Source organism: Sander vitreus, chromosome 16, assembly GCF_031162955.1.
Source record: "Sander vitreus isolate 19-12246 chromosome 16, sanVit1, whole genome shotgun sequence".
Taxonomy (NCBI): Eukaryota; Metazoa; Chordata; class Actinopteri; order Perciformes; family Percidae; genus Sander; species Sander vitreus.
The window spans coordinates 27351953-27369451 of record NC_135870.1 but is presented as its reverse complement, the minus strand read 5'-3'; the positions used below and the strand labels follow the sequence as shown (position 1 = coordinate 27369451).

The 17499-nt window shown below is 39.1% G+C and overlaps 1 protein-coding gene across 2 annotated transcripts; it reads left to right on the top strand.

Annotated features, from left to right (window-relative positions):
• Positions 1 to 854: 854 nt before the first annotated feature.
• ppp6c (protein phosphatase 6, catalytic subunit) lies at positions 855 to 16769 on the top strand. 2 transcript variants are annotated; one of them, XM_078271109.1, is made up of 7 exons: positions 856 to 1005; positions 2999 to 3094; positions 5575 to 5640; positions 7817 to 7958; positions 8049 to 8128; positions 15889 to 16098; positions 16194 to 16769. In XM_078271109.1, exons 1-7 carry the CDS (start codon positions 931 to 933, stop codon positions 16440 to 16442), a joined length of 918 nt encoding a protein of 305 aa, XP_078127235.1. In that variant the 5' UTR covers positions 856 to 930; the 3' UTR covers positions 16443 to 16769. The 2 variants fall into 2 exon arrangements, with proteins under 2 accessions (XP_078127236.1, XP_078127235.1); XM_078271110.1 differs by lacking the exon at positions 2999 to 3094 and having other exon boundaries at positions 855 to 1005.
• The last annotated feature ends 730 nt before the right edge of the window (positions 16770 to 17499 follow it).

Here is a 17499-nt window from a genome sequence, read left to right as displayed (position 1 = left end):
CATCATGCCTAATTTAATAATTCTGGATTCGCTTCTAGTGAAGGTTAAAAATGTTAAAAAAAAAACGTGATGTTTTAAACAAGGACCCTTTACTTGTTTGGGCTGGTAAGTTGATATACCCTGAAACAAATTATCCGCTGAAATATAGACGTTTCTTTCGCCATGCAAAGTCTATGTGAAAAGTCTTTCTGGGCCATGGGGTGCAGTACCACCGTTATCCGCTAAGCCCATGGTGGCTTTTAGACATGGCGCTCTTCCTGGGGGCTTGGGAGTGACGTAAGCAAAGAAAAATGGCTGACTTGGTTGTGGGCGGGGCTTGATGTCAAGCCCTGCCTTCCCGCAGACTGCAGCGAGATACACTTGTAGCAAACGGAACGTCCATCCGTCCAGAGCGTTTTTCTCTCCTTCGGTAATGGAATTAGCATCCTTTTTATTGGGAGTAGTCTGAGCAACCGGCAAATTAGATTGCTGATGTGACCGGGTTCTACAGGTGTGTCAATTAGTGTTTGTTGTTGAAGTTCGTGAAAGAGGTAAACAGTATGATCAATTGTTTGACAATAATAATCCACAGCAACATCACAGCAAACAATAAGCAACAATAAGAAAATCACAGCAATCAATATAAAAGTTTTAAGGCAAAAATTGCTATATCAATCAATACAAATTCACAAAATAAGGTAAGGTTACCCATCAATCACACTGCGCCACTTGTTTTTCATTATATGACAATAACTCTGGAGATATGGTGTTAAAACTCACATTCACATAAACTGAACTAATGAGAATGTAAGGAAAATGCAAAAACGATACAGTAGGTGGCGATAATGCTCCGACTGGTTGCAAGTCGCCATTAAGAAGAAGAAGAAGAAAAAAAAAAACTTGCTAGCTGGCTAACTACTTTAGCAATCTTCTGGTTTAAGCGTTTTGATAATGGCGCCTTTAGACCTTGATAAGTACGTTGAAATAGCGAGACACTGCAAATACCTGCCAGAAAATGATCTAAAGGTGAGTTTAAGTAGCTGAAATTAACGTAGGCTGAGATTTTAATATTAGTGGAAGCAAACTGAGTGACTAACGTAAAACGATTGTTCAACAAGCGTGGCTAATCACGTAACTGCTAATTGTTACTTGGAGTTAGCAAGGATTATTGTTATTTGTATGCACATTTTACCATTGTTACCCATAATGGCGATCGTCGGCTAACAAACTCGTGTATTAAAATCATGACCGGAAAGTCAAAGAGGAAGCTTTAGCTGTTGATTATTAATGCTAGCTTACGTAACTAGCTAACGTTAACGGTTAAATGTTACAATTGGTGTGAAACATGGAAACCACGGCACAAACCAAACAGTAGCTAACGTTAGCCTATCGTTATCGAGTTTCATCAGCAGTCTAACGTTATATCAGTAGTTAGCTAGGTGAATTGTTCGTTACCCACCATAAATACTTAGAGCAAATGTTGCTACTTACTTTTAAATGTATGGCACTGTTTAGCTATATAGCTAGGTAAAGGTTAAACTGAAACACTTGTTCAGGGGAGCAGTAACGTTACGGTTTATTGTTGAAATCAGAATCTGTTACAAAAGAGCGTCAGAGCTATATCTGATATTCATCATTCTCTCCAACCTGATCATGTCTAACATCTCGTCTAGCAGTGATATATATTGATTTACTTTTATCTGTATTATCAAAAACAACCAATACTAATTGCAGCTCCATTTTACTGGCTTCATATTTATTATATTCTTTATGAGGAAGTAAAGCTTTAGTGTAAACTAGTTTACAACCTCTACATATTTTATTGTCGGCATACTTCCTTGTTTACCCGGTTTAGCCCTTAACCCACTCTTGAGACTTGCACAGTCACTGTGTGGGTGGGTGCTTGTCTTGAGCTAACTTAGCCCTGTTAAGAACTGTATAAGTAATATTAGGTCAATGATCTTTGTAGCATTTTGACTTCAGGTGGACATGTTTTTCTGAGCTCAACTTGGAAATCTAATTCTGATTGTCTGACCAGCTTTCCTGAATCCTGTTCTGTCATCTGGATTGCCCAAGTCTGTTTTAACATTGGAAAGCTAAATTTGATTATATTTTTTCTTTGTTACACCCAAAAGCTCTATGCCTCTCAGGCCACGTCCACACGTACCAAAACAATCTTTTTTTTACCCGTCTTCCCTGGATTTGTTTCAAGAATGTTTGCGTCCGAACGAAACCATTTGTAAATGACTCAACACGCTACTTCATATTCCAGGCATCCTAACATCGGCAGTCCAACAAACATCAATGAACCAATGTCTTTTTGATAATCTACAAGTTTTCTTGCGGTAGCCTTTCTACAATAAGCCGTGGTAAAAGTTACTATAATCCGTTCAAGGAGTTGATAAGCAGACAGATTAGCTAGCTAGTTAATAAGTTGTCTACTTCCACTTTATAAACTGCTAACCATAGCAGCTAACGTTACGTCGTTGCTGTAGCGGTCAGCTACTTTAGCGGTCAGCTACTTTAGCGATGTTTAACGTTAGCAATATATCTTGTGTAGAATCCAGGACCGGCAGAGCAGAGGGAAGTGTCAGGGAGCAGAGACAAACTATTTAGCTAGATGAAGTGAGCTGGTTTGACCATGGAGATGGGATATGCTCGCTTAGCTTTGTGTGTGGCCGTGCACTAGAGGTCGAGGGGTGTGGCGATGACATCATCGATACAGACGTATTCGCCATCCAAACGAGAGCCGTTTTCGAATTTTTTCACCCTGAGACCAGGTTTCAAAAAAGTGCGTTTTCAGGCAGTACGTTTACAGAATTCGTTTGGACGGTCGGCCCAGACGATGCAAAACGTGAGTTTGCATCAAAAAGCGTCTCCGTGTGGATGGCCCCTCATTTCATATCATGGATAGAAATAGTTGACCAGTAAGCTGCAGTGTCCTGCTGTTATGAAGCTGTATTGTAACAGGATGACTTTGACTACTAGCCTAACCATTTTCATGTTTTGCTTTTTTCAGAGATTGTGTGATTATGTTTGTGATTTACTGCTGGAAGAATCAAATGTTCAGCCAGTCTCTACTCCAGTTACTGTTTGTGGAGATATTCATGGTCAGGTTGGTTTAACTAATTTCTTGTTCTAAACCCTCCGAATGGATGAACTCAAAATCATGCCTAAAGACTGAATTTACTGATCGAAAAAATGTATACGTATTAAATTAGTGGCTGTTTTAAACAATAAATGTGTTGTCATAAATGGCATGCACAAATCAGTTCCATAGCATAATTATTGATAATTGGCCCCAGTCCTACTTTTAGTCAGCCTAAGAAAATATGTTACTAGCAATTGGCCTTACCAAACATTTTATGCTATAAAGGCCTTTACACACCAGGGCTGTTTTTTTTTTTTTAGTGCGATTAATTTGCACGTCTATATATATGTGTGTGTGTATGTATGTATATGTATGTATATGTATATATATATATATATATATATATATATATATATATATATATATATATATGTATGTATATGTATATATATATATATATATATATATGTGTAATATTGCGTATAGCATATTCACGTCGCTTATTCGTCACGCCCCCGGTGTGCACCGATCCAACTTTTTCAGTACCGATACCGCTATCTGTCGGTTCCGATACCGTTGTTGAATTAATAATAAACTGTATACCTTTCTTCCACAATGTGGAAGAGACTAAAGGCACCAGACTTTCCTAACTAAGACAAAATAACCTAGATGTAATGTATTGAATTCTTATTCTAATAACTTTATTCATTCAAATTGAAAATAGAATGTAATCAAACTTATTTAAATAAATAAAATGTAGCAGTAGAAGCAAAATAGTGAGAGGAGAAAAATAATAAAATAAACTGGATCGGCCCGTGGATCTGTTAATTTTTTTCTGATCCAGCTATTTTGTCAATATTGGGGCCGATATCCGATCTTAATATCAGTTTCGGTGCACCCCTTCTTAAAGGGGTGATAGAATAATTATATAGGCTATTTCACACTGTTCCTTAAGGTCTCCTAATAGGGTATGTAACATTGGTTGGGCTGAAAATTGCCCAAGTGCTATTCTGTGGGCCCTTAACTACCCTGTGAATATGGCTCCATTTGGAACAAGAGCTTTTCTTCCAAATATGGTATGCTCATGAATATTTAGATGAGCTGCGCGCTGATTGGTGAGTGAACCACATACACATACATTGGAGACGAGACAGCAGGTCTCATATTTCAGACACTGCAACATTATACATTGTTTGTCTGCTATTTCGTTATTAAATTCACTTCTGAGACTTTTTTTATGCGAGAAATCAACTATATAAAGCTCAAATATGGGCTGTTTTACGAAAATTTATGGCTAATTGCAAATTTGGTAAGACGTGTCGGACTGGGCTCCATACCCAGGGCAAAGTCACCGTTTCTGGGTTACTGGACTACCGGGGCTCGGGGCTCCACGGAGCGGGCCGCCTGCCGGCATAACTATAGTATATTTACAGTTTGAATTTCGTCACGCCACTTATATTACAGCTATCCTAAGGTCTTACAAAGCTAATACTTGTGTCCGATTTCAATTTAATGCATTTTTGTGAATGTGAGGGGTTTCGTTAGCTGCTAGTGTCCCTTCAATCCTATGGGTAAAGATTGCAGCTAGCTACACTTTCGGCATAACTATAGTATATTTACAGTTTGAATTTCGTCACGACATGTATATCACAGATACCCTAAGGTTTTACAAAGCTTAGCTAACACTTTTGTCCGATTTCAGTTTAAGGCATTTTTGTGAATTTCAGAGTTCTCGTTAGGAGGAGGCAAGCTAGCTCTCGTTGATAGCGCTCCATCCAGCACACTTGCGGACAAGAGGCGTTTATTTCCCCGATCGTTTGTTTATATATATAATAACTCAACACACACATCCATTATAAGATTAACTGGAACCTGTGGTAAGAGATTGCGGGCGTAACGAGCTCGCTGACCGCGCTCTCACTCACACACACCGGCCATTTAGCAGGAAGAAGGGAAGGAGGACAGCGAGCTGCAGGCCCTGGAGCTCTGTCAGGGCAGCGGCGTTTGGTAGTCCATTAACCCAGAAACGGTGACCGACACACAGTCGGACAAAATTGGCAATTAGCCATCAATTTTCGTAAAACGGCCCATATTTGACCTCTACATAATTGATTTCTTGCATAAAAAAGTCTCAGAAGTGAATTTTGTGATAAAATAGCATATGAACAATGTATACAATTTCTGAGATCTGCGCAACCTATTCAGAAGACTACCTGATCTCAGATCAGTGGTGTAGCCTATGTAAATGTTGGGGCGTGACAAAGGTAGAGACTAGAGCCAAATAAGGTAGGAGTTGAGGAGTTGACGTCAACTTTTAGCATTGTTGAGATTGTTAAAATCGGTTTTGCATTGTATCACCCCTTTTAAGACACGTATCCACATGGATACCAGTCCATGTAAAATGCTAAATTAGATATTATATTGCTAATACTGTGGTATTCTGTCATTGTCTTTCCTTTTTAATGAATTTAAGATTAAATGTTCTCTTCAATGTTCCTGTCTAGTTTTATGATCTTTGCGAGCTCTTCAGAACTGGAGGCCAAGTTCCAGACACAAATTATATTTTCATGGTGAGTAAGTTTTTTTTTTTTCGTTTTTTTTTTATTAACTAACAGAGCTCAAAATACTTGTACATGCACAAATATTTTGAGACCAATTTTGTAAACTTTTTGGCTGGACCCAGCCAAAAATAGGCCAGGCCTATAAACGCGAACATCTGTCGCAGAGTAAGTGATGAAGTTACACCATTGGTCAAAGTGAGTAGGGCTGTCCTCGATTTAAAGAAATTCTTAGTCGACTAACTTGCGTTTACCATATGTGCTCATACATTTCTTGGAAACAAGTCATTCAGCACGGAAAAAAAGCATAATAAATGACTAACCTAAACGATCGATGAGTTGACTAATCAACTAAGAAGGGGCAGCCCTAAAAGTGAGTGATGACCTAGGTCGAGTTGGAGCTTCCCCATTGGTCGTTGCTGTTTCAAAGGGAATCAACACGCACAGTCAGCTGGTTTGTAAATACTCACCAACTATAGTTTTATGTTTTTATATGTGTGCTGTTTTTTAAAATCAAGATCTATTGATTTGTTTATCCCAAATAATTGTTCCTCTGGTCAACCTTCTCTCTTTGATATCAAAAAGCTGATGCCATAACTGAGCTACATGTTTCTTCCTTCGAACTTCACGTTTCCCATCCCATATCCCCCCCACATCTAATAGTACTGTTTCACACACATTTAAACGTGTCTGAACCCCGGCAGATGAATTAAAGGGATATTTCACTGTTGAAAAGATGAATATATCTTTAAATTGGGTCACTTATGTAGTAGAAATGTGAATTATTATTATTATTATTATTATTATTATTATTATTTATTTTTTTTTAGAAATTGGTGGCTTCTAGGCCGAGAAAAGCCAGAAAATGTGTTTTTGGCTCATGTGGATGAAAGACGCCAAATCCCAGAATGCATTTGCTTTGCTGCTTTAGCATCTACTCCCAAGCCACGCCTACTGTTTACAGACAGACAGTGAGACAGTCAACTCAACTTTAGTGTGTTTTATTGTCATTTCAACCATATACACGAAACAACGTTTCACCGTGGCTCAAGTGGTTACACAATTAAAAAATATAAAAACGACTTTATACTACATTTAGTGCACAGACATGATATGCTCCGTAAAGTTCAGCTAACACATAGCTACTAGCATTAGCGCTTGGTGGGCTATAAACACAGCCGTAAATTTGCGTGGAATGTAGAATGGTCAGCATTTAACAGTCCCAAACTCCACCAGCAGTTAGTTGGATACAAGCACCCCATTTCTGCACCAGGCTGGTAGCTGATAGTCCAATACAGCAATGTTTCCACAACAACAAAAACACAGCAGTCTCGCGTTGGGAGTTTCGTTGAAGTTGGATGTAGTCCAGTTTGTTGTCTAATGAGCGGACACTTGCAAGCAGGATTGATGGAACAGGTGGCCGGCTATCGTTAGCTTTCCACCGGCTCACTCGTTCAACGTTCCCCGCTGATGATGTCCCTTTACCGGCCAGATGCATCAAGCAACACCGCTGGTCTCCATACCTGGCAGGCGAAACTCGCGTAGTGTGTCGAGTATTCCGTCTGTAATAAAGTGTCCTGCATATTCTCCGATCTGTACCAATGTATTCCGGTGGTACACGTGTGCGGTAGTTTGAATGCACATAATTATTGTTCTAAAATTTTCTTCGGGATGAATAAATCTGTCTGTCTGTTAGTTTTCTGCTGAGAAGCCAGTAAGCGAGGATTCAAGATGGCTGATGCTCGTTTTGTTTCGGGAATCTTCATGTAAAGACGACATTCCAACCCCCTATGGGCGGGTTGAAAACATGCGGAAGTAGCTCCTACTACTGGCTGTAGTCCATTGCCTCTGGTCAAAAATGCCTCCGATGACGGAAAACAAAGATTTTTGGGGACATGAGGGAAGCACGGTCATTCAAAAATACTACCGTATTTCTGTTGATACAAAGCTTAATGCTAAATCGGTGAAGTATCCCTTTAAGCACAGGATGCACACAGGCTTGAAAAAGTAGTACACAGTATGTAGCACACAGATTTAAGGTAACAACAATTATTCTGTACCCAGATTGTTCAGATATGAAGAGACACTGTATCCTGGAGACAACTGAGTTGTGTTTTGTATATATTTGCGTATATATGGAGGCTCTTTAAGGTCACTGATGGTGTCTTTTTTTTTTTTTTCCCTCTAGGGCGACTTTGTAGACAGAGGATATTATAGCTTGGAGACATTTACACATCTGCTAGCTTTAAAAGCAAAGTGGCCGGATCGTATCACACTTCTACGTGGAAACCACGAAAGCAGACAAATAACACAAGTGTACGGCTTTTATGGTAGGTAGACATGCTTCACTGTTACTGTTTATGAATGTTTTCTTCAAGCTCATCAAACCCTGTTGTCATGTATGTTCTGCTTATTTTTAGATGAGTGCCAAACAAAATATGGAAACGCAAATGCCTGGCGGTATTGCACAAAAGTGTTTGACATGCTGACTGTGGCAGCTGTAAGTTCATTCATGGTTCTTTCACATTGGTTTCACTATAACATTTGCATTTTGTGCTGTAAATCTTTGATCATAGGTAGGATGTGTAAACATGGATCAATCCTCTCCCAAAGCAACATAAAGGACCACACAAGTGGATTTGCACAACCAGCCCAGTAAATCCTGTGTGCTTAAACTTACTATACAATAGTGACAACCATTTTCTAATTCATGCAAATGGCACTGTAATTAAAAAAAAAAAAACCTTCCAGGGGCCCACTGGTTTCTTTTCATTTCTGTACAATATCAAAATCAGGCCACAGATAATTGAAACTTGCTGGACATAGCTAATGCATGCAGTTATATGGAACGGTCTATGAAAATAATTCAGCTGTCTTTAGAGTGGAAGACAGTTTACGCACCAACCGGATCGTTCAGAATATGATCCCGTATTTTACGAAAAATAGTTCACCAAAATGTGTTTCTGAAAACATTTTAAGCAAGAAATGGGCCATACAGTTGCTGAATCTGTTTTGTTTTTTTTGTTTTTTTTTATCGACAAAGGTCAGTTTGAAAGATTTGTCAGATTTTAAGCGCCGTTCGTCACGAGTCGCTAGTCAAGGGCTAGAACTCCACCAATCAGATTGGTCATTGAGTCCGACAGCCCGTCCTCTGACCCAGCAAGTCAGGTCAGCCAAAATGAAGGCAGACGCTCCGACGGACGACGGCACTGAACACACCAAACAGTCTCAAGTCACTGACCTCGACAGACTGTCCGACGGCCAATTATCGGGTTGGTGTGTCAGGGCCTTTAGCTACACAACAGCACATAAATGCACCATTCCTCTTTGGTCAGATGTGCGCTAGCATTGGACGATCAGGGCTGGAAAACCCACATACTAGTTGTTAAAGCAAATATACCGAGGAGGAAATGGTGCAGGGACAGGGCAAGAAGAGGAGATAAAGTTGCTACATCGGTCTTTAGCTTTATTTTATTTGACAGGAACAGTGCATATTAATAAACATTTTCGCAGACTATTTATCGGAATGAGTCTTGCTAAAGTTGGGGCGCATCCTGTTGTCTCAATCGTTTGGTGTACCTTACACCAAACAATTGAGACAACAGGAGCATGCCCCAACTTAGTCTAGTCAGTTTTTTTCCCGTCTTGCCGTTCCGACAAAATCAAACGTAGCTTAGCCTTTCTACTTGTCCTGGTGGACAATAACAATCTATTTTATCTATATTGACAAACTTTGCACACTAATTTTGGACATGTATCTTCCATGGGCTTTGAGAAGAAAAAGTTCTAATGCCCTCTTGTAGGTAAATTCCTCTGGGGTCGACCCATTGATGGAAACCTTCATGTAGGCAGCCAGGTGCTATCCTTGTAGCCTGTTACGAAGGTCTGATTTTGAACTGAAAATTAAGGTAAATACTAGCTAAATAATTGAAAATAATAATTGCATTTGGAGCACACTGCTTGTACTCTTGTTTTCCTTAAGAAGATTATGTAGTTTGTCATGTAAGTTAAACATTAGCATTAAGTGTAATGGAGAGAAGCCAAACACGTTCATCTATTAACCCACACTGCAATGACACAAACACGGGTTAAAAATCGGCATAGCTTCCCTTTAACGTTAAATAAAACATTATCTGCGCTATATTTAAGTATTTATTAAAGTATACATTGTTTTTCATGAAAAAACAGCTGTCATACATTGATAATGATAAAACTGTGGGTTACTGCAGTTAGTTAACATTACCACAAAAAATGTTGCCAATGAGTCTTGGGCATGGATGTATGTCTCGGATGGAACAGGCCCTGCAAACTTTCGCTCGATGGTGTTTTAAGCCCCCAACATCGACTTCAAGGCAGTGCTGCGACCGTTGACTTCAAGGTACCTAACCTTAACCATTGCCTAATCCTAGTGCCTTCCAGGCAGCGCTGCCTGGAAGACGACGTTGGGGGCTTAAAACACCAAACACCCAAATTTTCCAGCGCATGTGTGTATGTGTGCGTGCTTGCGTACAGCGGGGTAGAGGGCGAGGGTGGGGGCTGCTTCTTTAGTGTTTATTCAGGGTGGCATTACTGATTGGACTGAGAGATATAGATATAGCCTCTCCGTGCAGATTCAGAAAGGGCAATCCAATCCATAACTAAAGAATTGGCAGGGTTTATAGCAAAAGATATGCAGTCGTGGAGGATGCTGGATTTCAGCTTATGATTAAAGTTAGAATATCCGCCGACATTTCAGCAACACTAAATCTCGAACTGTATTTTTTGTGCAGAGGAACATAACGAATAGAATTAACAAAGCAGTGTGGTTTTGAAAATGGTGTACAGTGTTTAACACAGTGGAACTTGTCATTTTAATAAGAAATCCAATTTATTAGTTTTTAAAGGCTGTATATTAATTTCAAGTGGAAAATTTATATTTCCATTATGAACTGACAATTTATAGGCTACTGTAACTGTCACTTTGTTTGTCTTTAGTCTGTAATACCAAAAACGTTCCGAACTGAACCGAAAACCATGATATGAACGGAACGGTGAATTTTGTAAACTGCTCCAGCCCTACTGTCCCTATAACAATTTGGCCAAAATTAAGCACATTGACCATACACGGTCCAGCCATCTACTAGCTTTGAACTGGGGCCTCATTTATAAACGTGGCGTATGCACAAAAGAAGATGTACGCCGCTCTCTACGCAAGAATTGGGATTTATAAAAAGCTAACTTGATGGGAAAATGTGCGGTCCTCCACGGACACTATGACCCAGGTGTATGCACAGAAATAGGTGAAATGCAGACTGATCTCACTAAGTGGCGTATGTATGACACACCAATTCGTATGCCATTTTGGCGAGTTATCAAGACGCATAATCGTTTTTTAGCGTGTTTATCAACGTTTGGCCTTCATTGACCTACATTACATGTGAATTATCGCTGTAGCGAGTAGTATGAAAGGACGGAGGTTGGTTGGGGTGGCGGATGGGTAAAACACAAGACTTTCACCCAGGAGAGTCGGGATCGTTTTTTTTTTTTTTTAAAATAAAGCCTTCCTCAATGTTCTTTTCCTAAACCCAACCGTTTATTGTTTTCCTAAGCGTGTGACGTTGGCAACGCCACGTGGTATGTGTGTGTGTTTACATCCGCTGTATACAGCGTAGTCATACACATGGATAGCTCAAAATGCGTACAGATAACACGCCATTTGGCTTTAGGAAAGTGGCGTGTATGTTTACACAAAGTCATGATACCATGTTGGTGAAATGAGAAACGGCGACACCAACGGCAGATGGATGAAACATTTGAAACTGTGTGAATCTGAGACCATTGTGTAAAACAAATCGAAATATTCCCTTTATTGATGATATGAAGAATTCACAAAGCCATTCTTACAATTAATATCCTACACAAACACCTGTTTGATCCATCTGCGGGGAAAAACGGACAAAATAAAACAAGATACTATCGTAAAGTCAAGTAAAGAAAACTCAAATATTCTGTAATTATATTGGCATGTTATGGAATTTATGCTCATGAATAATACGATAAACAAGGACAAATAGATTGATGCTGTTTTCGATGCCTCCGTCTGGCGGAGCACATCATTTTAAAATGGTCATCATTTAGCCTACAGTATCATAGTGTTTATTTTTATGGCTTTAAAATAAAAATATTGTTTTAAATGTTTGTTTTTATTGTAGGTCTAAAGCATGTTTTAAAGGCGTAAAAAGGAACCTAGGGGTTAATAACCCGTGTACCTAGTTCGACGTTCTCTGGGATTTGTTTTCATGCTAATCGAATGTGACTAGTTTTATCGCAAATTGCTAATTACCTTATAATGCTAGTTGTCGGGGCACGGCTAAAGTAAAAAGAAATCGCTATTTCTATACCACTAACAAGGCTCAAAATAGCATCACACTTCCATGGTAGCATAATGAGGGTCCATACATGTAAACCGAAGCATTGAGAACTTTATAAGCATACAGTTTATTAAAAAGATGGTTCAGAAAGACCTTTCACGTATACAGGCGGGCGCCATCTTGGGAAAACAGTCCGACCAGTCAAATGACGAACGCTGTGCATATATTTTAATAAACGGATATAATTCATGCATTTCCATGTAATTACATTTTACAAACGTAATTCCTGTCGACCCATTGGGAAACCACGGACCATGGGAGATTTCAAGTGACCGTTCAGCTCACGTTGCATGGCGTTCTTCGTTCGACTGGTCGTGACTGTTTTCCCAAGATGGCGCTCGCCTGTATATGTGAACGGTACTGTCTTTCTAAACTATCTTTTTAATAAGCTGTCTGTACACTTAAAAAGATCTCAATGCTTTGGTTAATATGTAGGGACCCTCATTATGCTACCGTGGAAGTGTGGTGCTATTTTGAGCCTTGTTAGTGGTATAGAAATAGCGATTTCTTTTTACTTTAGCCGTGCCCCGACGGCTAGCATTATAAGGTAATTAGCAGTTTGTGATAAAACTGGTCACATTCGATTAGCATGAAAACAAATCGCAGAGAATGTCGAACTCGGTACACATGCTATTAACCCCTAGGTTCATTTTGCGCCGGATTTGTCCTTCAACCATTGTGAAAGGTGCAATAGAACGTTTTACTAATTGCATGCTCCTTGCGCAGAACTATTTGTCATTTACAATTAGATTAATTCCAACACCTTTAGATACAATCCAATGAATGGCTAAATGCATGTCATGTGTAATGACGCACAATGGCTGGCTTTGCAATGTTGGAAGATGTGGCAAATGGAGACCGACAGCAAGAAGACTTGCTGGCAAATGAGGAAGAGTGGCCTCAGAGCCTGTTCCGACTTCCTCGAGCTGTCCTGTTGGATTTTTGTGCTGTTTTGGGCCCAGCGTTACAGAGGAGCACTCGGAGAAACCATGCCTTGCCTGTCCCACTTCAAGAGGGGTCACCTCCAGTGTCCCATGGCATAAACACTTTCTCGGGGTAGCACTAGCCGTTTATTTTGCATCAACTTTAATATCGGACCATTTATTTTTACTTTGGGCCATGGTCCGACCTCTGAGGCTGTGGCATTAACTGTGTCTGCAACATGTTGTCACTCTATAGCGCATGATGTCGGTATGGATGAATATTAATTTGGGGCATTTCACTGACTATTTAAGGGCAATAATGGGCGTGACATGAAGCCGCCAAAGCTGCGCCACATTTAGAGTTGATTGTGATTTATAAAGGGAATCTGAGGACCTAGGTTCTACCTTCACAGATCACATGTGGGATTCAGTCCTGGATCGGATACACTCTACCTCCATGTGCGCCCGACGTGCTCTTGTGCAATTTAAAGTAGGGCTGTCAATCGATTAAAAAAATGTATCAAATTTATTACATACTGTGATTAATTAATCTAAATTAATCTCATACATAATTTTTGCCCGGTGCCTTAACCGATACTTTTTAAGAAAGGGGGGGGAGAAAGGGCGATAAACATAGCTAGGCCATATGGTCAAAATTAAATGATTTAATAATAATGTAATAACTAATTTATTTCACTAGTAAATTGCTGTTGAATGAGGGAAAAACAACCACCAGATAGGAAAAGGGCATTTAACAACAACTTTGAATGCACCACAAGACTGTAGGTTACCGTGTTGAATCCTCTACAGTAAAATGCAGTCACACTTTACACCGTTTAGCGTTAGCTGTCGGCATTGTAACCGTGTTTAATCCAGCTACTAGCTAGCGGTAGGCTATCGTTTGCTGCTGTTGAGTATAGTGTAACTAGCATCACGTGCAGCGATGTTTCTATTTCCTGTAATGTCTGTTTCAGAGCATCTGAGAGAAGCACAGACATAGTGGCATTGAAATGAGGCACCGAAATCCACGTTGCTATTCGGTCCGGTAGATACAGGTCGTGAAGGCACCCGTGCCGTATTGGCACCGGATTTCGGTACCCAACCCTATTCAGGAAGATTTTTTTTTTTTTTAAGGAAATGTTCCAATTAATGATCCAGGCACCACATTCTCGTCTCCCTCCTTCATTTCACAGTCGAATGGTGGCTAGAACGGCTCTGGGTCAAAGTTCAATATGGAATGGATTAATGGGTTATTTTTTTCTCAGATTAATTAATCAAAATTAACGCGTTATTTTGACAGCCCTAATTTGAAGTAGTACATCGTATTTACATATCTAAAACCAAACTAGCTCGTATGTTCCCTGATGTGGACCTGACCTGTGATAGCTGTAAGAGCGCACTTGCGTCAATCTTTCACATGTACTGGACGTGTCCCACCTTGACTGAGTTGTGGACATCAGTCTTTCAAACAATTTCTGAAGTACTTCACCATCAAATTGAGCTTCGGGCTTGAAGCAGAAGGTATTGGCCTTTACCTCCTTACTGGCTCGTAGGGTTATCTTACTCAAGGGGAAAGATCCTGCTCCTCCTTCCCACTCACATTGGATTAGAAACATTATGTCCTGTGTGAATTTAGAGAAAATTTTTAAAATTTTGAATATATATATATATATATATATATATATATATATATATATATATATATATATATATATATATATATATATATTTTTAGGTGTGTATTTCATTTCTGCCATTCTTAACCCTTTCAACCTTTATGTATTATAATTTAGACTGTGATTTAAATAATCTCTTGTAGGAATTTCTTAATGCAGGTCTGTTTGTAAATGGGTGGGGTATGTTCTGGTTTAAAAAAAAGAAGGAAAAATATGTATATTCCATCGTACAGTAATTGTTTTTGCAAATTTGTCATTCAATAAAAAAAATCTTTGAACAAAAATAAAGGGAATCCGGCGTAGGACGTACGTGCGCACGGTTTTATAAATCTGAATATTTCTGTGTGTACTCACATCTTATGTTTCGTCCGTACGCCACTTCTGACGCAAATTCGCTGCACAGTTTTATAAAGGAGGACCCTGGTCTTGTCTGGGATAACGCGGTGTTAATAGGATTGGGATTATGATAAACCTCTCAAAGAAAAAATGCACAATGTATTGTGTTTTGAACAAATGCAGATTAACTTCAAAACTAGATATATTCATTTAAAGATACAAATTTTCTGTTAATATCGCAGATTTAATTATGCTACATTTACTTCCACTCAGTGGAGGTAATTTCTATTTTCTGCTACTTTTTACTTCAACTCAACTACATTTATCTGTATTTATCTTTAGTTACTATGATGATTCCAATTAACAATATAAAATATAATCAATAAATTGAAAAAAAAGGCTTTATTGGTCCCCAGGGGGAAATTCACAAGCTACCAAGCTCTCTCTATATATATATATATAGAAAAAAAGTACTCATCTGCACAATGAGTACTTTTGGTACTTTAAGTATATTGATTGAAGTATTAATGCTAATACGTTTATGCTTTTTATTTTTGGCAGTTTATTCTGTGGCCCATCTGGCTGGTTATTGGACTTGTGATTAAAATAATGAATTAATAAAATGCAATAAAACCTGGTTAATCAAAAGAAGTTTATTAATTTCAAAGCGCTCCAAAAGGCTTCATTTGCATATCAAAATCACTAAAATCTATTTAAGGGAAATTTTCCCCAGAACCCCCTACCTGATTTTGGTTTTGTATCTCGTCACATTTTATACTACTCTAGAGTGTGCAGGTCGGGTTTTTTACAGACAATATCAAACTTGATAAAAAAAATATGACTGGTCGTATTTATTGTGTGATATTTTCAGAACTGCCTGATTTTCTAATGAAATCTTTTAATCTCTAATCCAAGTTGATAGATGAGCAAGTCCTGTGTGTCCATGGTGGTCTTTCACCTGACATTAAGACGTTGGACCAGATCCGCACCATTGAACGCAACCAGGAGATTCCCCACAAGGGGGCCTTCTGTGATCTTGTGTGGTCAGATCCAGAGGATGTGGACACCTGGGCTATCAGTCCACGAGGTGCAGGCTGGCTGTTTGGCTCCAAGGTTACTAATGAGGTATGTTGTGTCGACAAAATTTTAAACTAATCAATGGAAAATTGAAATGCCTGTAACACCAGTTGATTGAAAGTCATGCTCATTTTTTGTTTTAGTTTGTGCACATCAACAGTCTGAAGCTCATCTGCCGTGCACATCAGCTTGTTCATGAAGGCTACAAGTTCATGTTTGACGAAAAGCTGGTGACCGTGTGGTCGGCACCCAACTACTGCTACCGCTGCGGAAACATCGCGTCTATCATGGTCTTCAAGGACGTCAACAGACGAGAACCCAAGCTGTTCCGTGCTGTCCCTGACTCTGAGCGCGTCATACCACCCCGAACAACCACTCCCTACTTCCTCTAATGATAAGAGCCAGTTCTCTCCACCCTCTGGAGATCTCAAGTCTGAAACTTAACATATTTTTTAAAAATTCATTGAAGTAACATCCCTTCAGGTCTACAGAATCTTAAGTAGCTACAGTTTGTTTGCACTCACTTACTTTGTTCTGTCATGAAGGTAAACATCCTCTTCTCCCCCTCAATGAGAATACCTTTTTAAATTTCTTCATATTTCAATAAGAAAATGTTGAAGGGTTTAATTTTGATGTTATGTATCCCACTTAAGCAAATAAAACATTTAAACTGGTGTTAACTGCCAATAATGTGTTCAAATAAAGTGATATATATTTTATTTATCATTTTAGCAGTTTGATCTCATGGTTGCCTTTTGAAAGACTGGACTTGTCACCTCTTTTAAGAATGACAGTTTCTGGAAGTAGCAAATAAACTTGAAATAATTGCAGACCTGCTTTATAAACTGCTGAGCCCATCCTACAGCATTTTGCCTTAAATGTGAGTTGCAATTTTAATTGTAATTTAACTTTCCTTTATTGCTTTTTTGAAGTATAGGTAAAGATGGAGAGAAAGCAATAGAAAGTAAAGGATGGAAGTTGAGAAATGAAGGGAGAACAGTGCCTGTTGGGGGACATTATACATTACATACAAGCAATATTTTACACTTTTTTTTTTTTTTTGCCAAGTACATTTGCTATTTATCCCAGCCTTTAGAAAATGAGTCTTCCATAGTTTTTAATCTATATGTGAGTTTCTCCATCATATGAATGTCACTGATAGTAGTCAGCCATTGTCTGTGTTCAGGTGCATCAGTCTGGAGCCAGTTCTTAGTGATGGCCGTTTTTGCGGCCGCAAGAAGAATCTTGACCAAATATTGGTCTCCTTTATGCACAGATCCTTCCAAATATCCAAGGTATAGAACAAGACAGGTTTGGGGGGTGCTGTAACCTAGTACCTCACATAGCACCGAGTGTATACGATTCCAGAAAGGTATTTTCCTGCAGCTCCAAAACGTGCATATGGTTTGGATCCATATGATTGCATTGTCTCCAGCAGGGTTTTTGAGT

What these genes read in the sequence shown, in the direction of transcription:
- ppp6c (XM_078271109.1), top strand. Translation starts at nt 931, where the DNA reads ATGGCGCCTTTAGACCTTGATAAGTACGTTGAAATAGCGAGACACTGC. An exon ending in GTGGAGATATTCATGGTCAG is followed by an intron (nt 3,095 to 5,574) that starts GTTGGTTTAACT and finishes GTTCCTGTCTAG; the next exon opens with TTTTATGATCTTTGCGAGCT. An exon ending in GCTCCAAGGTTACTAATGAG is followed by an intron (nt 16,099 to 16,193) that starts GTATGTTGTGTC and finishes TTTTTGTTTTAG; the next exon opens with TTTGTGCACATCAACAGTCT.